At 42.5% G+C, this 21,688-nt stretch overlaps 2 protein-coding genes across 3 annotated transcripts in view; one reads left to right on the top strand and one right to left on the bottom strand.

The window, feature by feature from the left end:
* Nucleotides 1-21,688, top strand: part of LOC143768048 (uncharacterized) — an 804,459-nt gene that overhangs the window by 86,142 nt on the left and 696,629 nt on the right. The gene's annotated exons all lie outside the window — the stretch shown is intronic.
* LOC143767103 (uncharacterized) overlaps nucleotides 1-21,688 on the bottom strand; it is a 415,169-nt gene that overhangs the window by 5,168 nt on the left and 388,313 nt on the right. The window contains exons 8-12 of the mRNA XM_077255125.1: nucleotides 1,783-1,861; nucleotides 1,483-1,659; nucleotides 1,277-1,400; nucleotides 1,096-1,193; nucleotides 810-900 (exon numbers count right to left, since the gene is read on the bottom strand). Coding sequence (XP_077111240.1) covers nucleotides 810-900; nucleotides 1,096-1,193; nucleotides 1,277-1,400; nucleotides 1,483-1,659; nucleotides 1,783-1,861 — 569 coding nt within the window. The remainder of the gene's footprint in view (nucleotides 1-809; nucleotides 901-1,095; nucleotides 1,194-1,276; nucleotides 1,401-1,482; nucleotides 1,660-1,782; nucleotides 1,862-21,688) is intronic.

Here is a 21,688-nt window from a genome sequence, read left to right as displayed (position 1 = left end):
TGTTGCTATCAATGTTAAGATTGTTGATGATTCATCCAGCAATTTTGATTCCTTTTTTTGGGGGGCAAGCTGATGTTTCTTACATGCTATCAAATAACAGAATACATAGCTGCATAATAATTAAGGACCATTCCTGAATTCACCCAGCTTAGTCACACCCTTCAGAAAGTCTTTGCTTCAGTAAATTCTGAGAATTACCACACCCTATGAGATTTGGCAGGACTGAAAACATTAGCCACGTCCTTACTGTAACACTTCTCATATGGCAAAAGTGATACACAGTATGAAGGCGCTGCCCCAAGGCTCTTGTCTCATGGCTTACACTACATTTTTTGCCACTGACTTCCAAAAAAATGGAAAATTCTAGCATGTAGGAAGGTTAATATTCAGCAGAGCCTGGATTTATGACGTTATTACACAAGTTGTTCTTGGTATTTACTGGTACAGTCAGGCCGTTGACTGCAGTAAAATGTTATTGATTACTTGTTTAGGCCGGGATATCTTGACAACTATATTAACTATGTATTTGAGAAAAAAGGAAAGTCGGGTAGACTAATTGCTGTATATATTGTAATTTTATAATACTATTTACATTTTTCCCAGTCCAGAAACGTTCAGCTAATGTTTCCAATTTTTTTGTATTATTAGTTTTAAAACTTCTAAAAATGTATTGGAACAATACATTGGTATTCATTCATATAACTTATAAATTAATTTCACAAACTCAATACAGGTATTTTGGGCTCATAGCACTTGCCAATAGAACAGTATCCAAGAAGGCGCAACACATTTTAGTGTTTACTACTCACCTGGGTAGTCATATGTATGAATCTCCTCTTTACATCGCTCATCACCCCTCACATATGTCTCTGTAGTATTAATATGGGTCAGATCTTCACCCTGAAACAAATATTGTAAAAGTCACAGATGGAGAAAGTCTCATCTATGATAAGCTCTAATCCTGCCATCTCCACCGTTCTCATTACACAAGTATAAAACATATAATACTGGTGGATAAAACAAGACTGAGCACAAGACCTTCACAGCCGTCTACACATCAAAGGGGAGATCTCATGACACCTTCTCTCCATCTACCTGATGATCCCGAGGAACATTGGGATCTTCCTGTTTACAGTCCTCTGGAAGAAGAGGATGAGGACATCTCTCTGGTGTTGTCCTCTTACTGGATAGATCTGGAGTAAACACATACAGGGACTGAATTCATTCTTTACATATAGATAATTATAGGCCATGTGTATTTAGTCCTGTCTATTACCTGGTGATGTGAGGGGCTGAGGAACCTCCATCGTGACGTCCTTGTACAGATCTTTGTGTCCTTCTAAATACTCCCACTCCTCCATGGAGAAATAGACGGCGACATCCTGACACCTTATAGGAACCTGACACATACAATGATACCGTCATCCCCCGATCCCTTCATAGCATTACTGTATAATGTCCCAGCATTCCCAGCAGTGTCACCTCTCCAGTCAGCAGCTCAACCATCTTGTAGGTGAGTTCTAGGATCTTCTGGTCATTGAAGTTCTCATGTATCAGGTGAGGAGGAGGCCCCGTGATTGGGCTCAGGGGTCTTCCCCATCCCTCAGACACAGGGTCCTGACAGCGCTCATTAGGGGTCTTCTTCACTACTGTGTATTCCTGGTTATGGAAAGACATTAATAAATCTCACTACAGACATTTCCAGAGTCCTCACCTCTCCAGTTCTGTCCGTTATTCCCATAGATAAGAATGATGTAATGTGACGTCATCAGAATCTCTCACCTCTCCAGTAAGCCGGAAGAGGATCTCTAGGGTGAGGTGAAATATCCTCTCCACCATCTTGTCCCTGTTCCTATCCATCCTTGACAAGTCAAGAAAATTATATAGATCAGTTATTTATATCCTATATTGGAGGAAAACGTCAGCATAACAACATACAAAATAACATGTAAAACATACAACTACTGGAGTTGTGACACCAAAATTCAACAATAAATTGTTTGAGCACTCCTTCCATCTAGAGACCAGATATAGAAACCTTTGTCCTGTCAGTTGTGATCAGGGCAGTAATAAATTCATAATTTTGGAGATATTTAACAATATAAAGAACGCTACACTCAGCACAATACAGCCAATAAAGTATGATAAGCGTTCATTTGAATATATCTCGTTACTCCACAGTAATTTCTGGAAAAACAAGATTTATTATTTCCACCTGCTACAATGTTTCAATGTGTCCAATTGTAATTTGATTTATGGGTAATTCACCATTCAGGCCAATCTTTCTTTAAATTTATAGAACGATGATTCCACATTTACTCCTGACAAAGCGAGAAAGTGAAACCAGTTCGGCAATATCATGAAGCTTGTCACCTACAGTGAGTCTTATATATGTTATCGGACAACTTATAACCAAGGAGTTTCTTCAATATGTGTGTGTTTTGGGGGCCACTAATGATTTTTGTTCTGCTTTTTTATTTTGCAGTACTGCAAAAAAAAAAAAAAATAAAAAACACCCAAAACCTGTCAAGGTTGTCCCCAGAAGGGTGGTGTGTGTGCTTTAGTGTTTAATGTCTGGTGGGACAAAAAAAGATTTTTAATTTATGCCAATTTGATTTACCAAAATAATGTACTCACAAACAAAGTAAATCGGATCCCCCGGATCGCAGCCGGAAAAACAAATACAGTCCGTGACCGGTTGCGGTGGGCGACTACACTGCCGAGTACGCTGAGGGTGCCTGGCCTTTTGGCTCTGCTTGCTTCTGTGTTGCCTCACACAGGTTGAGCTCTACAAAGCCTTCTGCTCTGCACGCTTGCAAACCAAAACTGACACATCCAAAACTCTGCTGCAGAGGTTTTTACAAAGAACCTGTGGCCTTGTGCCTCACGGAAAACCCGACCCTTGCATATAACACCGGTCACTGCCTCACACATGTTATAATTCCAACTAAGAGTATAGACTGAGATTTTTATAAATTTTACCATTTTACAACTCCAACAAGGAGACAAGTAAGGTAGTAAAACCAGTATAATCTTAAATCTCCAACTAAGAGTATAGAAAGAGGCTGTACTTCTCTCACCATACTTTATACAGATTTGTCAATTGTAGAACTCAAACTAGGCGTACTAACATCTAAAAATGTAGTAAAAGATACATGTTGCGTGTAACGCTCTAATATTATAACACATTAGCCTAAAGGTACCTTCACACGAAGCGACGCTGCAGCGATAGCGACAACGATGTCGATCGCTGCAGCGTCGCTGTTTGGTCGCTGGAGAGCTGTCACACAGACCGCTCTCCAGCGATCAACTATGCCGAGGTCCCCTGGTAACCAGGGTAAACATCGGGTAACTAAGCGCAGGGCCGCGCTTAGTAACCCGATGTTTACCCTGGTTACCAGCGTAAAATCTAAAAAAAACAAACAGCACATACTTACATTCACGTCCCCCTGCGTCCACTTCCTGACTGACTGAGCGCCGTACAGTGAGAGCAGAGCGGTGACGTCACCGCTGTGCTGCTTTCACTTTCACTTTGCGGCGCTGAGTCAGAGGAGGAAGCAGACTGCAGGGGACGCAATGTGAGTATGTGCTGTTTGTTTTTTTTACATTTTACGCTAGTAACCAGGGTAAACATCGGGTAACTAAGCGCGGCCCTGCGCTTAGTAACCCGATGTTTACCCTGGTTACCAGTGTAAAACATCGCTGGTATCGTTGCTTTTGCTTTCAAACACAACGATACACAGCGATCGGACGACCAAATAAAGTTCTGGACTTTATTCAGCGACCAGCGACATCACAGCAGGATCCTGATCGCTGCTGCGTGTCAAACGAACCGATATCGCTAGCCAGGACGCTGCAACGTCACGGATTGCTAGCGATATCGTTATAATGTCGTTTCGTGTGAAGGTACCTTAAGACAAAAGGTACAATCAACTTTAGAACAATCAACATGTTTACCAAGCAAGAAACAAAATAGTAAGAGAAACAATCTACCTACAAGTTCCATGTTATAAAAAAACAACTGGAAACCCTGGAACTCCAACTGTGGTTTGGAACAAAAGTCCAGAAATACCAAAAGTATCCAAAGTTCTACCAAGAGGAGACCACTGAAGTCAAAGAAGTTTGGTCAGAGGGCCGAGAACTATAGAAGGAATTCTTACTACAGCTGGTATGTATACTAAATCTGGTGTAGAAAGCAGCTGGAAAGGTCCTGGATGGGAGTTATGTGTTACTGATGGGGCTAGACTCATTGATGTGAGGCCTGGAAAAGAAGGCTCCAGCACCATTGGTTGCAAATTTTTTGTAATGGGCCAAGATTTTTGGTTTGGGTTTTAATCAGTCTCCCTCTTACTAAACTTTCCCCACTCCAATTCGTCTTGAATGCAACAGCCAGGACCATATTCCGCACCAACCGTTACACCAATGCCTCTTCCCTGTGCCAGTCATTGCACTGGTTACCCAACCACTCCAGAGTTAAATATAAACTTATTACTCTCACCCACAAAGCACTCCACGGTTCAGCACCAACCTACATCTCCTCCCTCGTCACATTCTACCACCGTAACAGTACCCTCTGTTCTGCTAATGACTTAAGACTAGTAGTAAAGGTATTAGCCTGTACTCTGTCGTATGGTGAGGTGCTGATGTAATGGGCCAAATGACCCTTAGTGTGTGGTGAATTTTCATTGAATGGACTCTGTATTTTTGTGGTGATATAAAAAAAAATTTTATTTGCAGTTCATCGGAACAGAAAAAAATAGCAATAGGTAAAGCACAGGAGAAAATTCTAAAGGGACTATATTTGAGTGACGTTTGAACCTTTCCAAGGTCTTATTCAATACGTCACTGTAAGAAAAAAATGACCTAAGACTAACATTTCAATAAGCCGAAATCTCCCACTACTGTCTCCAAGACTTCTCAAGCGCTGCGAAAATTCTTTGGAATGCACAACCCAGGACAATTCCATTAATACCAATACCCACAGTTTAAAGCGAGCCCTAAAAATACATTGCTATAGACTGGCCTATTGCCACACCTCAGTCATCTAACTATCCCCATTTGGACGATAAAAATGTTACTTCAAATTCATGACCCTCGTAGCATCTGTTCACACACGTCGCATGCACTTAAAATAGCCTTCTGTGTCTGTCCTGTTCACATTCTGGCTGGTGACTGGTTCATGCAATGTTATGTGCAGACCCTAGTTAGTATATTATGGTTGTATCGTACAATATAAGAACATTTTGCCATCTACCTTTCGTGCCCCCCAATATTTCCTCATAGATTGTAGGCTTGCGAGCCAGACCCTCACTGCTCTGTTTATTTCTGTGATTACTGGTGTTCTGTAATGTCTTTTATTGTCTGTACAATTCCCCTCTAAAATGTAAAGTGCTGTGGAATATGTTGGCGCTAAAAAAATAAAATTATCATTATTTCCTGCCCCACTTTGCAGGGGAGCACAGGACACCACTCTTGAAGCAGGTGCGAACAAGTGGTCTGTTGTATAGAAGATGCTTCCAGTATGTTTCCCAGCACCACCCAGTCTTCCACATGGTCCATTCTCACTAGCCAAGAATCTGGACCACATAATGCTCACACTGATCCTGTTTCCACCCACCATAGCGACTCCCAGGAGACAAGTGACCCCATGATCGGACACTTCGAATAGCTCTTTTGGTACCTGATTTAGGTTTATTCTGTAACGTCCTTATTGTCTGTACAAGTCCCCTCTAAAATTGTAAAATGTTGTGGAATATGTTGGCATTATAAAAATAAAAAAATTATTATAGAAGCTAGGACCATCCCCATTTCGGTACATATTGAAGCTGGTGAGATGGCTTTTTTATTTTTTAATCAAAAATGGTATTTACAACGATTGCTTTTACTTAGTTACTTACAACAAGGGATATGTTCATTTTGTTTGTCTTGGGTTTTATCTGTTTAATGGCCAGTGTGAACATGCTCCTATTTTGCATGCATACCAACTTATACTCTATTTCATTTTTTTCGGGGTAGTCATGCATAGAGGCAGATCAGCCTATCAAAGTTTTCCATCTTCATGACTTTCTCAAGTCGCTTACTCCAAGTTCCTCTGTCCAAACAATATGAAATCACTGAAGGTAGAAAGTGGGTGTTGTCTTTTTTTATTTCTATATTTTGTTTTGTCCCACCTGTGGATTCTCAAGTGATATGTAAATCCGCATTATGAGGAAGTTTGGTCTGAATTGCATCGCGTAGATTACAGCAAAAATTGACAAAACAACCCTGTGCCTCTTTCACACTTCCATCTTTGTAGTCCCGTTGAGATACATTGTTTTTTGAGAAAACAGTATCCTGCTAAAAAATTTGCAGGATCCTGCATTTTCTCATAGACTTGTATTAGCGACGTATCATGACGGATGGCCAGACGTTTCGTCCTTCGTGCATTGGATCTTGCGGAATTTGACAGCCCGTCTTTTCAAAAAAAGTTCCATGAAACGTTTTTTTCTCTGCAGTGGAAAAACGTTGCCCGACGCCTCCTGCAGCATACGTCGTTCCACAGAATGGGAGCCTACGGACACTGGATCCTGCGCACACTGTGAAACGCAGGAATCCAGTGACGGATGCAGTTTTTACATCTGAGCATGCCTGGAAGCATATTCCAACCCGGGAAAAAGTCAGTCTCCCTCTCAAAATAAAAGTGCTTCAGAAAATGGCTAAACAAATCATTTACAAAATTCTGAATTTTCTTTAACCACAAAATAATAAAAAACAAGCACAATTTCTAATTCTGGTATCACCGTCATATATAAAAATCAATGGGAGTAATCACGGCACTCGGATCGGTTTATTCCACATTTTTCAGTACGTTACATGCTAAAGTAAATGGAGTTATTCTAAATTATGAACAAGTCATGGGTTTAATGCGCAAAAATGGTAAATAATCGTGAAAATGGATGAAACACAGAACGATGAACAGATGGAGAGAGCGGATCTATGGCAAATGTAAACAAGTGTGAATAACGACTAATGAGGGTGCGAGAACCGATGGGGATAATGGTGTGTACAGCGCTGCAGAGTATGGAGGCGATGTAGAAGGAAGAGAATGGGGAATCTCCAGCACCTACCTCCACCCGCAGAGCCGCACTCCACATATACGGCTGCTCTGTGCGCACAGGACCTGTGATGAGGTCACAGGAGGGGAGGAGTCAGGGGTCACATGATCAGGGGCCTCAGTGTATGCAGGACTCTGCTGTGCTGGTTGTCATGGTGCTGGATGAGGGGAAGTTTCTGTGTGGGGTCAGGAGGGGTTTACAGTGTGGATGTAGCGGAGCCGTGTGTACGAGGTGTACGGAGCGGAGCCGCGTGTGTACGAGTTGTATGGAGCGGAGCCGTGTGAGTACGAGGTGTACGGAGCGGAGCCGTGTGTGTATGAGGTGTACAGAGCAGAGCCACGTGTATACAAGGTGTACAGAGCGGAGCCGCGTGTATACAAGGTGTACAGAGCGGAGCAGTGTATATACAGGATCCGCGTGTGTACGAGGTGTCTACAATCTTCCCTTCATCTCTAAACCTTTTGAACGCCGGGTCCACTCCTGCCTTATCCGCTATCTCTCAGATAACTCTCTTCTCGATCCTCTACAATCCGGTTTCGGCTCTTTAGGCCTCTTTCACACTAGCGTCGTGCACTGTGTCGCTATGCGTCGTTTTGCAGAAAAAACGCATCCTGCAAAATTGCTTGCAGGATGCGTTTTTTCTCCATAGACTTTTATTAGTGACGCAGTGCGACGCATTGCCACACGTCGCAACCGTCATGCGACGGTTGCGTCGGACCGTCGCCACCAAAAAACGTTGCATGTAACGTTTTTTGGTGCGTCGTCTGCAGCATTTCCGACCGCGCATGCGCGGCCAGAACTCCGCCCCCTCCTCCCCGCACCTCACAATGGGGCAGCGGATGCGTTGAAAAACAGCATCCGCTGCCCCCGTTGTGCGGCGCTTCCACATTATGCGTCGGTGCGCCGCAACGTCGCATTGCGACGTGCAGTGCACGACGCTAATGTGAAAGTAGCCTTACACTCTACTGAAACTGCCCTCACTAAAGTCTCTAATGATCTACTAACAGCTAAATCTAATGGTCACTACTCCATGCTAATTCTCTTGGATCTCTCTGCAGAATTCGACACTGTGGATCATCAGCTCCAACTCAGTATGTTACACTCCATCGGCATCAAGGACACCGTTCTCTCCTGGTTCTCCTCCTCCTTTCTCTGACCGCTCCTTCGCTGTATCTTTTGTTGGCTCCTCCTCTCACCTTCCCCTTACTGTTGAGGTTCCTCAAGGATCGGTTCTAGGCCCCCTCCTTTTCTCTTTGTATACCACCCCTATTGGACAATCAGATTTGGTTTCCTGTACCATCTCTATGCTGATGACACCCAATTATACACCTCGTCTCCAGACATCGCGCCTGCTATTACAGATCACCAGTGATTGTCTTACCGCTGCCTCTAACATCATGTCCTCTCTCTATCTGAAACTGAATCTGTCAAAAACTGAATTCCTTGTGTTTCCTCCCTCTACTAACCTACCTATGTCTGACATTGCTATTTCCATGTGTGCTTCTACCATTACTCCCCAGCAACATGTCCACTGTCTTGGGGTCATACTTTAATAATTAAAAAAACAGCATGGGAACAAATTTATTCTTGATAACCAACCTTTGAGAAGCTGACAGTTGAGGGTTGCCCCCAGCTGTGAGTTTTGTCTGGTTGTTAAAGAAAATATAGGGGAACCCATGTTGTTCGGACATTAATATAACACTCATCATTCTCTGCTCGCCAGCAGAGCAGGGGAGAATGATGAGAGCAAGCTTCAGCACCTACCGCCGAGGAACAGCGCTTACTGTAGCACTTCTTCCCCGGTGCCGATGCGTGTCACACGGAGGACATCAATATGTGTTCTACGTGTGCAGGACGTTTTGCCGTCCATGCTGACGGTAAAAAAATGACATTTCAACGTGTTTTGCCCACGGAAACATGGTCCATAGAAACACGGTCCGTGGAAACACACTGACGTGCACAGACCCATTCATTTGAATGGGTCTATGTGTGTACGTGTCTCCGGTACGTGTGAAAACTGTCATCACACATACCGGAGACATGGACATGTGAAACAGTCCTAAAGAAAAGCAAAGCATCACAAAGGAGGAAACCCAGCGTTTTGGCGACATCCATGGTTTCCAGACTTCAGGTTGTCATTGCTGCAAAGGATTCTCTACAAAGTATTAACCATGAATAGTTTATTTATGGTAAAGTTAATTTGTCCAATTACTTCTGAGCCCCTGAAATGAGGAAGCTTTGTAGAAAAATGGTTGCAATTCCTAAACATTTTGTAGGATGTTTATGTTCAACCCATTTAAATAACCCCTTCCCAACCTTGGAAGTACGGTACAGCCACATATGAGGCATTGCCACGTTCAGCAGAAATTGTGGGACAAATTTTGGTGCCGTTTTTACCCATTTCCCCCATGTGAAAATGTAAAATCTGGGGCTAAAACAAACTTTTTGAGGTAAAAATTGTATTATTTTTTTCTTCACTGCCAAATAGTATAAAATTATGTGACACACCTGTGGTGTCAATATGATCACTGCACCCATAGATTAATTCATTGGAGAGTGTAGTTTGTAAAATGAGGTCATATATGGGGGGTTTCTGGTGTTATGGCTCTGCCAATGTGACAAGGCACCCTCAAACCATTCCAGCAAAATCTGAACTCCATTACGGCGCTTCTTCCCTTCTGAGCTTTGCACTGCGACTCAAAAGTAGTTTTTGACCACAAATGGAGTATCGGTGTACTCTGGACAAATTACACAACAAATTTTGGGGTCCATTTCCTGCTATAGTTGTGAAAATAAAAAAAAAATGGAGCTAAAACAGTTTTGAGAGAAAAAATTCTGTGAAGCACCTGGGGGTTCAAGGTGCTCACAACACATCTAGACACATTGATTGAGGGGTCTAGTTTCCAAAATGGGGTCCCTTGAGGGAGGTTTCCACTATTTAGGCACATCAGGGGCTCTCCAAATGCGACATGGTGTCTGCTCTCAATTCCAGCCAATTTTGCGTTCAGTCAAAAGGTGCTCCTTGTCTTCTGAGCCCTGCTGTACGCCCAAACAGTAGTTCTCACCCACATATCAGATATCGGAGTACTCGGGAGAAATTGTACAACAAATTTTACCCTTGTGAAACTAAAAAAAGTGGGGTTAAAAACATTTTTGTAGAAAAAAAAAAAATTTTTGTTTTCACGGTTCAAGGTTGTAAGTTTCTGTGAAGCACCGCTCACCACTTATCTAGATAAGTTCCTCGAGGAGTCTAGTTTACAAAATGTGGTGACTTGTGGAGGGAATCCACTGTTTGAGCACATCAGGAGCTCTCCAAATGTGACATGGTGCCTGCTTTCGATTCCAGCCAATTTTATGCTAAAAAAGTCAAACAGTGGTCCTTCCCCTCCGAGCCCTGCTCTGCGCCCAAACAGTACTTTTTCCCTACACATGGGGTATCGGAGTACTAAACAGAAATTGCAGAACAAATTTTGTGGTCTATTTTCCCATGTTTCCCTTGTGAAAATAAAGATTTGGGGTATAAAGAAAAAATTTTCTGAAAAAAGGTAAATGTTCATTTTTTTTTTCCTTCCACATTGCAAAAATTCCTGTGAAGCACCTGAAGGGTTAATAAACTTTAATGTGGTTTTGTGCACCATGAGGGGTGAAGCTTTTAGAATGGTGTCACTTTTGGGTATTTTCTTTCATATAGACCCCTCAAAGCCTCTTCAAATGTGATGTGGTCCCTAAAAAAATGGTCTAGTAAATTTTGTTTTGTGTGACATATCTCTGTGATTTAAGGGCATAACAATTAAAAGTTTGAAAATTGCCAAATTTTCGATTTTTTCACAAATAAACGCAAATCATATCAAAGAAACGTTACCACTATCATGAAGTACAATACGTCACCACGGCCGAATCCTAGAGGTCTCTGTGTAAGACCAGATCTATGCAACTCTTAGTATCTGGAAAGCGGAGTAGATAACGCCAAGCCTGTTCTTGGTGGACATCTTTTGAGCTGCCAGGAGACCATGAACAGTGCCCCAATATATTGTGTCTGCAAGCTACTCCAGCAAGATCTGCATTCAAATAGCTAAATGGCGCTCCTTCCCTTCTTAACCTGACATGCGCCCAGACAGTAATGTATAACCGTATTATAGGGTATTAGCAGATTCAGAAGTTGGGAAATACTTTGTAAGGACCATCTGTTTCCTATTACCCTTTATGAAAACTAAAAAATTGGGACTATATTAACATTTTAGTGAAAAAAAAATTTTTGTATTCCACTTTCTGATAATTTCTGAATGAGGTTTCTGATACTAAGAAGACTGCAATTTTCTAAAATCTAGGCCCCTCAAATTCATTTCAAAATGATTAGTTATCCCAAAAAATAGGCTTTTTTAAATTTCGTTCAACATAAAAACTTTTTGCTAAACTTGTAATCCTTTTATCATCCTAAGGATGTTGAAATAATAAAATGGGATGTTGGAAAAATGCTGCCGACCTAAAGTAGAAATATTTTTAATGTTTTGATTAACTACTTTGAGTGAGATCACTATCAGTTTTAAGAGAAACAAAAATTTAACGTATGAAAAGTATAAATCTTTTTAAATTATTTGGCAATTCATAGGTATTTTCAAAAATAAAACACAATATATCAATCTAAAATTTCCAGAAAAATAAAATACAATGTGTTCAAGAAAAAAAATATTTCAGAATCCCTGGAATCAGAAAAGCATCTAAAGTTATCATCACATAAAGTGGCTCGAGCCAGGTTTGACAAATGGTCCCTGGTTAGAAACACAAAGCTGTATGTGGGGAGTGGGTAAATCAGAGGATTTTGGGCACTGACTACTGTAGTTAAAAACTGAGGATAGACAACACCACATAAACTTCTAGGGAGTGGAAAGTCTTAAGATTTCTAGGATGTTGGCAGAAAAAAGGAAGAAAGATTTCCTTATTCATATTCGAGACAGACACAACTTTGGGGGTGAAAGATGGGTCAAGCCTCACGACTATTCGATCCTCAACCATCTGGAGATAAGGGTCCCTGATGGAAAGGGCCTATAATTCTCCTACTTTCTTGGCTGATGTAATAGCCATCAGCAAGGCCGTTTTACATGAGAAAAATACACTAAATTAGAGTTAGGCACTTCAAAAAGTCATAAGAAAACCAGAATCAGGTGGTGGGTAACTCCACCTAATGAAGAAGAGATTAAAAAAAATTAAGGATAAAACAATAACTTATTGATTAACAAAATTAAAGCCATTTAAAAAGACAGGAAATATGACCTCCAAAAAGGGAGGGGAAACTTGCAGAAACAATAAAAAAGCTGTTGTTAAACCAGGGGAGGTGAAAGGAAGGGGAGGAAGGATGCTAGTAATAAGGCTGGGGTCTAAGGGGTATCGTTTCTCCTTATGGAGAGTGACATACCATCTCTGGCTTGTCAAGGTAAGGAGGCTTATTTGCCGTACAATGCTCCTCTGGGAATTTAAATATGCAAATTGCCTCTTCTGAGAAAAAGAGGACTTAACTCTATAGCGCCACCTGTTGGAAGTAGCGATCCTACAAGTCACAATCAACCCTTTAACGAGTCGTGCAATATGACTTAGGAAAAAAGCCAAATCAGTATCTCAATTCGCAGACACAGTAATAAGTAATAAGGCTGTGAGTTTATAGGAGGTGAATAAGTGTACTAAAGGTACCTTCACACTCAGCAACTTTACAATGAGAACGACAATGATCCGTGACGTTGCAGCGTCCTGGTTTGCGATCTCATTGTGTTTGACACGCAGCAGCGATCTGGATCCCGCTGTGATATCGCTGGTCGGAGCTAGAAGTCCAGAACTTTATTTGGTCATCAGGTCGGCGTATATCGTCGTGTTTGACAGCAAAAGCAATGATGCCAGCAATGTATTACATGGACGTAACGACCTGTGAGAACGATAAGTGAGTCACCGTTACGTCACAGGATCGCTCCTGCATCGTTCTGGAGCTGCTGTGTTTGACATCTCTACAGCGACCTAAACAGCGACGCTGCAGCGATCGGCTCGTTGTCTATATTGCTGCAGCGTCGCTGAGTGTGATGGTACCTTTAGTAATGCCAGGAAATCCACTGTGGGACAATGCAGAGTACATGTATACAAGTACTTATCACCTCAAAGGCAACAATAAACAAGTTGTCACTCCCCTCAATTGTGCATTCAAAACTATGTAGACATAGAGTGGTCAGTATTTACCTGCCCAGAGATGGTAATAAGGTCAGGATGGCAAGCAGTGTTCCCCTCACACCCGATGGGTGCCGTTTCGCTGATCGCTTCTTCTAGGGGTGTGTCTAATGGGGGTGACTCAGTATGTTTAAATACCCTGTAGTGGTGATGGTCATGGCCATGATAGGATGGTGGGACATTCATCAATAGTGCTTGATATGGGAGCCACACCTGCTAAGCAAAAGGGACTTCGGTGGCAAGCAGTGGAACACACTGCGGTCACGTGGGCGAGCACTTCCGGGAGTCAGAGGAAGCCTCGTATCAGAACAAGTGCTGGGGATTCCCAGAGAGATCCAAGGAGCCTGGGTTTTAGCCAAGTGGACTGGATAGGGGCGGAGTCACCACATGTCGATATGACTGTGAGGCAAAGAGAGAAGGGGTAGGAGGAAAATGAGCCCATGAATGCTGGGTATGTGAGGAGTGAGTATATAATGGAGAAAGAACAAGGGAAGATATGCACTATAGCGACCTGTATCGAATCAGGAGAAGTGACATTCAAGATACATGCAATCATATATCGAAGTTGCTCTAAAATAGAGAATGGTGATGAGAGGGGAGGGGTGCAGGAAAACAAGGTAGGGGGGTCAGAGTCGGACTAGGGGTGTTGGAAACAATGAAGAGTGATGTATTGCAAAATATTAAAGAGATGAATTTAAAGATGATTAGAGACCAGGTTATTAAGTTGGTTAAAGTGTAGGTGGTACATGAAGATCCATGAAGTGCAAGTGGGAAGAAAAAAAATGGCAGCAAGACCTGAAGGTAAGGGCATAAGTGTAGTGGGGTCTACAGTAAAAAAGTGCAATAAGAATGGGGAGTATGGCATGTGGGGAGGGGGATAATGCCCCTGCTAACCGATAAACAAATAGGATCAAAAGGCTTACCATGTATGAAGATTCACTTAAAGGCTATCAATTAAATAAGAGATTATATATAGGCATAAAACAAGGTACAGAAGTTCTGGCGAGAGAGAGGTCTTTGTAAACGACAATATACAGTGCCTAGAAGGAGCCTGATATAAAAGGGATTTATTATACAGTGCCCGTAAAAAAGTGCATCAGTGTAAGGGGAGGGGGGGAAAGGGAGTGGAAAGGTGGAGGCCTTCCGCTTGTATACGAGTCCAATGGGGAGGTCCAGCCAGGGTGAGGGATAGGACGGAAATGGGCAAACGGAGTTGGAAGGGCATTCTTTTCACAAAATTACATCACAAGAATGCTCCAATTGATACCGTCACCGCACCCGAAGAAAAAGAAGCCATTAAAAATCTTGAATCCTTATTAGGGGGAAAAACAGTACTGGAGAGGTAAGTAACTTTCCTACCAACTTCTTTATCAAATCGCAAAAATTCCCTCCTCTAAGCATGTTCTCGGCAATTGAAATTTTTACGAAGTTAGCTACTTCAGACATTGAATCCATACCCCCAAAACACTCTTGGATGTCAAATGTGAATAGGGAAGAAAAACAGGCTTTAAAAAAGAACTACAGTTCCTTAAGGATTTGGTATTAAAACCCGCCGATAAGGGGGGAAACTTAGCAATCTGGCCCATTAAATTGTATGAGGAACAAGCATACAAACTTCTAAACATGCCTTTGTTCTACACAAAATTAACATTTAACCCCATCTCTAACTTTCAGGTGAAACTAATCTCAATCATTGAGAAAACATTTGAACAGAGAATTATCCCCCCCAAAATAATGGATACCATCCGTAACCTACAACCTAAACTGCCCACTTTTCTATCTATTCCCCAAACTCCACAGAAATCCCAGACCCACCAGACATGCCCATTGTATCAGGGAACATAGGTTTATGTGAGGTAGTGGCTAATTTCATAGACCACGATCTTAAACCGCTGGTAACATCACTCCCATCATACATTCAGGACATGACTGCAGCTCTACAGAGGCTGAACCATCTATGCCTTGAAGAACACAACACCATGATCACAGCTGATGTGGAGGCTCTCTACACCTCCATCAGATACAAAGATGGTCTTAGGGCAACACAATGGTATGTAAAAACTACTAACATAGCGCCGGCCCTGAGCGAGTTGATCCTTCTCCTTCTGACATATGTCCTCAAACATGATATTTTCACCTTCAATAAACAGATCTCCAATTACAGGGAACAGCTATAGGGGCGTTCTGTGTACCCTCTTACACTAACCTGTTTATGGGAGAGGGACATTTTCCAGAGTGATTCCATCAGAGAGATAAATCAAGTACAGGGATGGATGAGATGCATTGACTATGTCTGGTTGTGTGGGAGGGAGGGATTGAAGATCTCTATGCGCTCATGAGCAAACTAAATAACAATGCCCTTAACATCAAGCTTACCTACACATTTGGTAGGGATTTAGACTTCCTAGATCTCCAAATAGGAGTTTCCCCAGAAGACAGAATCACCACGGACCTATTCAGGAATCCTACGGCAACCAACTCCCTCCTACACGCCACATCAGCGCACCCACCTGCTACAATTAGAAGCATCATAGTGGGACAATTTCTCAGGGCAAAAAGACTTTGCTCGGAGGACCCTTTCTTTGATGAACAAGCTGGGAAAGATTCCTGGACAGGGGCAAACGTTCTATCCTGTGTGGATACAGAAGAGTGAAACAAGTGCCCAGAGAAGGGTTAATTTACCCTAGCCAGACCAAAATCCAGAGACAAGCAAGAGATGGACATATCCACTTCACCTCCCCTTACAATAACCAGTGGATGAAATTCAAAGAAACTCTAGGGAGACACTGGCAAATCCTGATGACTGACCCCTTCCATCGGAAGGTCAGCCTTCGAGGAGATACATTATCAGAAAGCCCTTACCAAGCTCCTCCTGTGGGGTGATCTATTACGCCAAATCCTCTTGCTAACTGATATACATTGGACTCACTGCCCGTGAGCTAAAGGTAAGAGTTAGAGGACATGTCAGGGACATAGAAAGGGCCACAACAGAGGATGGATCACTCCTCAAGACCCTACCATGGCTCTTCAAAGCTGTCCACAATTGTAGCCCTAGGGACCTCACAATGGTGGGTATTGATCAACTAGATATGGGCACCAGAGGGGGAGATTTAGGTAGAGCCCTAGCCCAATGTTAAAACTGGTGGATCTACTACTTGGGCACCTTGATACCACAGGGCCTTAATGAAAGTTTTGGGTTCAGCTCCTTCCTGTAATTTAAGCTATATCTTGGGCCCCCACTTGGGTTCACTCAGGTTTTTGAAGTAATACATACCTGTTTTAATGTGTTTTTTTAAATGTGATTTTAATATATGGCCTTTACATTTATCTTAGAATATACCATCTCTCTTTTCCTCTGCCGGTGAGCTCTTCGGACAGACCATTGTTTTAGCTGTCTTCACTACTGGAAGATGGAAGTGAGACAGAACAAAGAAGTGGACTCATGCCGATCCTCTCCTTCTTCATGCTGCAATGAGGAAAGAGCGAAGGATTTCGGATGGGAGATATACTCCAGAGACTACAAATCTCCGCTACTGGCACTATGCTTCAGGCATATCCTGTCCCCTTTATCCTTACCCCCTCTCCCACTCACCCTCCACTTTGCATCTACTCTTGCACTATGCAAGATTTTCTTACTATTTTTGGACCACCTTACAGACAATTTTTTAAATGGGCTTTTTGCCTCAGCCATATCTGGTTCCCCATCCTGACCTTCCTTCCCCCCACCCCCCACCATCCTTCACCTACTTCTGAATTATGCAAGATTTACCTTCAAGTTCAGAGTAGTCTATACCTGTGGTGCCACCTTGAAATCGGATTATGAGAAGAATGCTCTTCAAACTCAATTTGCCCATTTCCGTCCCATCCCTCACCCTTGCTGGACCTCCCCATTGGACTCATATACGAGCGGATGGCCTCCACCTTTCCCCACCTCCTTCCCCACCCTCTTACACTTTTTTACAGGCACTTTATAATAAAGCACTCTATCAGGCTCCTTCTAGGCACTGTATATTGTCGTTTACAAAGACCTCTCTCTCGCCAGCACTTCTGCACCTTGTTTTATGCCTATATATAACCTCTCATTTAATTGATAGCCTTTAAGTGAGTCTTCATACACGGTCAGCCTTTTGATCCTATTTATTTATGCTCGTCGGTCAGAAGGGCCCCATCCCACTCCCCTGATGCCACAATCCCAGTCCTTATTGCACTTTTTTACTGATAGCCCCATTACAGTTCTGCCCTTACCCTCAGGTGTTTTTTTTGCCAATTTTTTCCTTCCCACTTGCCCTTCATGGATCTTCATGTACCAAGAAAATGATGAGGAATACAGCTCAATGAGATAGTGAAAAAAAAACCTTTTCTTTATTCACTTGGAAAATGTGTTCAGTGGAGGATAAAAGCATCAGCAATTACAGAGAATAAAATGTGATATTAATGCGTTTCTGGTGACCAAGCACCCTTAGTCATGATAAGGGTGGCTTGGTCACCAGAAACGCGTTGATATTGCATTTTATTCTCTGCAATTGCTGGTTTTTATCCTCCACTGAACACATTTTCCAAGTGAATAAAGTAAAGGTTTTTTTTCACTATCTCGTTGAGCTGGATTCCTCATCATTTTCTTGATTCTTCCACGCCCTGACACAGCGGTTTCGTGCTCCGAGTCTCCAAGGATGTCGACCATGGTAAGCTGGACTTTGTTTGATCTTCATGTACCACCTACACTTTAATCAACTTAATAACCATAACAGCTGATCTCTATTCATATTTAAATTCATCCCTTTAATATTTTGCAATACATCACTCTTCATTTTTGCCAACATCCCTAGTCTGATTCCTACCCCCCTACCTTGTTTTCTTGCACCCCTCCCCATTCATCATCATTGTCTATTTTAGAGCAACTTTAATATAGGATTACATGCATCTTGAATGTCACTTCTACTGATTTGATACAGGTCACCTTAGTGCATATCTTCCCATGTTCTTTCTCCATTATGTACTCACTCCTCTCATACCCAGCACTAATGGGTTCATTTTCCTCCTCTCTTTGCCTCGCAGTCATATCGACATGTGACAACCCGGGCCACTCCTCCCAAACCCCCGCTCATTGGGATTCCCTAGCACTTGTCCTGATATAAAGCCTCCTCTGACTCCCGAAAGTGCTCGCCCACGTAACTGCAGTGCGTTCCACTGCTTGCCACCGAAGTCCCTTTTGCTTAGGAGGTGTGGCTCGCATATCAAGTGGTAATGATGGACATCCCACCATCCTATCATGGCCATGTACATCATTACTAGAGGTAATTAAAACAAACTGAGTCACCCCCATTAGACATGCCCCCAGAAGAAGCGATCAGCAAAACTGCACCCGTCGGGTGTTTGGAACCCTATTTATACGATATCCTCAGACGAGGTGCCACCAGGATCCTGCTTTGACTGGATACTTCCTGCGTTCCACGATTTTGCTTGCTGAGAGCCGGACGTGGTGTGCCTGGCCAGTAGTAACGATGCCACCGTAAGTGCACCCACAGTGTGTTCAGAGTGTCGGAGGCAGACACCGGATCCGAGAGCCTCCTAGAAGGATGAAGGTGCTCGCAGTCCGGGAGCAGAACTCATCAGGTAGGCTGAGGGACCTCCCTTTGGGGGGTGTCGACCACAGACCACTTGACAGCGGGAAGTGAGAGGCTGGGTCCCCTGATCCATGCTCGGTCTGCCAGGTACAACCAGGAGGGACACGCTGGAGCTCTTCTCTCGTCGTTCCTATCCTCACTGGGACAGGAAACACACTGACGTGTGCAGATGGGAAGGTCCTTTTAACCTCTCGTTGTTTCCTGTCCCAGCTAGGATAAGAAGGACGACCTCCATAGTGTTGTCGGGAGGGATGACTGAAAAAACATGTAACATCTCCAACACCAACATATGTATGAGGGGAGAGTTAAACACTAAACCAGACTTGCACTCATTTATGGTGGACCATTGGAGCTACTATCAGTCCTGACCAGAAGAGTAGACAACGTATTAGCGCCCCCCATTTCAGGAGATATTTTGAAGTAATCTGAATTTCTTAAGATTGAAAACAAAGTACCGTAATTTATGATGTGCAGTGAATCCATGAAACCAGGGATCGAGCCATGCCAACACATCTTCTGCAGGCGTGAATACATGTATATTACAGCCATCAACCATGCACAGCTTAGAGATATAGAATGGCACAGGTGTAATGTTTTTTTTATATAGTTTAGTTTATCGCACTCCTCCTTGCATTTAGTGGCTACCACTCACCTGGGTAGTCATATGTATGAATCTCCACTTCACACCAATCACCACCCCTCACAGATGTTTCTATAGTATCAATATGGATTTTAACTATCCAAACATTCAATGGGATATAGAATCTCCTTGCTGTGCTAAAATATGTAAGATCTTATCCGCCGTTCAGGACAATTACCTCTCAGCTGATAGATGAACCAACCAGGGGAGATAATCTGCCGAATCTCGTGCTTTCAAATAGAGCAGATACAATCTCAGATCGACAGGTTATGGAGCATTTGGGAAGCAGTGATCATAATATGGCAAGTTACAATTTAATATTCAATACATCATTTCAAAGAGGAAATGCAAAAACCCGGAACTTTAGGAAAGCTGATTTCAACAAATTAAGGCAAGAGCTTAATCGTGTAGCCTGGAATCATGTCATAGTAACTGATGATACCGAACATAAATGGGGAATGTTTAACCTCTTTCTGACCTCGGACGGATAGTACGTCCAAGGTCAGATCCCGCGCTTTGATGCAGGGCTCCGGCGGGGAGCCCGCATCAAAGCCGGGACATGTCAGCTGTTTTGAACAGCTGACATGTGCCTGCAATAGCGGCGGGTGAAATCGCGATCCCGCTACTATTAACTAGTTAAATGCCGCTGTCAAACGCTGACAGCGGCATTTAAACGGCGCTTCCGGCAGGGCGGCTGGAAATGAGCGCATCGCCGACCCCTGTCACATGATCGGGGGGTCAGCGATGCGTCAGAATGGTACCTATAGAGGTCCTTGAGGGCACCACCCTGTGGTCAGCGCTCATAGCACACCTGCATTTCTGCGATCTGTTGATCGCTGCTGTGTGGCAGAGCCGATCGAGTGGTGCCAGCTTCTAGCCTCCCATGGAGGCTATTGAAGCATGGCAAAAGTGAAAAAAAAAAAAAATATAAAAAGTTTAAATCACCCCCCTTTTCGCCCCATTCAAAATAAATCAATAAAAAAAAAAAAATCAAACCTACACATATTTGGTATCGCCGCATTCAGAATCGCCCGATCAATAAAAAAAAAAAGGATTAACTTGAATGCTAAACGGCGTAGCGAGAAGAAAAATTGAAACGCCAGAATTACATTTTTTTGGTCGCCGCGACATTGCATTAAAATGCAATAACGGGCGATCAAAAGAACGTATCTGCACCAAATTGGAATCATTAAAAACGCCAGCTCGGCACGCAAAAAATAAGCCCTCAACCGACCCCAGATCATGAAAAATGGAGACGCTGCGGGTATCGGAAAATGGCACAATTTTTATTTTTTTTTAAGCAAAGTTTGGATTTTTTTTTCACCACTTAGATAAAAGAGAACCTAGACATGTTTGGTGTCTATGAACTCCTAATGACCTGGATAATCATAATGGCTGGTCAGTTTTAGCATTTAGTGAACCTAGTAAAAAAGTCAATAAAAAAACAAGAGTGGGATTGCACTTTTTTTGCAATTTCACCGCACTTGTAATTTTTTTCCCGTTTTCTAGTACACGACATGCTAAAACCAATGATGTTGTTCAAAAGTTCAACTTGTTTCGCAAAAAATAAGCCCTCACATGGCGATATTGACGGAAAAATAAAAAAGTTATGGCTCTGGGAAGAAGGGGAGCAAAAAACGAACACGGAAAAACGGAAAATCCCAAGGTCATGAACGGGTTAAGGAAATAATACTACAATCCTGTAGAAAATGTTTACCCTCAGGTAATAAAATGTCCAGGAATAAAAAGATACAATTATGGATAAATAAGAGAGTACAAAATTTAATAAGACTAAAACAAAGAGTACTCAAAATATTGAAGGCCTAGAATACCAAAATATATTTTTACACTCCTGAAATGCAAAGTGTAAAAAATAAATCAAGCTGCTAAGTTAACAGGGAAACAAAAATTGACAAAAATTTTATAAATACATCAATGCCAAAAAGAAATAAACAGATGGTATCAGCCCCTTAAAAGACAATAACAGAATAATTACAATTACAGAGGACAAAGAAAAGGCTGAGATAATAAACAGGCACTTTGCATCCATGTCCACCAACGATCTGACTGTTCCAGGGATCATTCAACAAGGCAAAAATCAAAATTCACCACCTGATATACCT

The sequence above is a fragment of the Ranitomeya variabilis genome, chromosome 4 (assembly GCF_051348905.1).
Source record: "Ranitomeya variabilis isolate aRanVar5 chromosome 4, aRanVar5.hap1, whole genome shotgun sequence".
Taxonomy (NCBI): domain Eukaryota; kingdom Metazoa; phylum Chordata; class Amphibia; order Anura; family Dendrobatidae; genus Ranitomeya; species Ranitomeya variabilis.
This window is presented reverse-complemented; position numbering and strand designations above follow the sequence as displayed.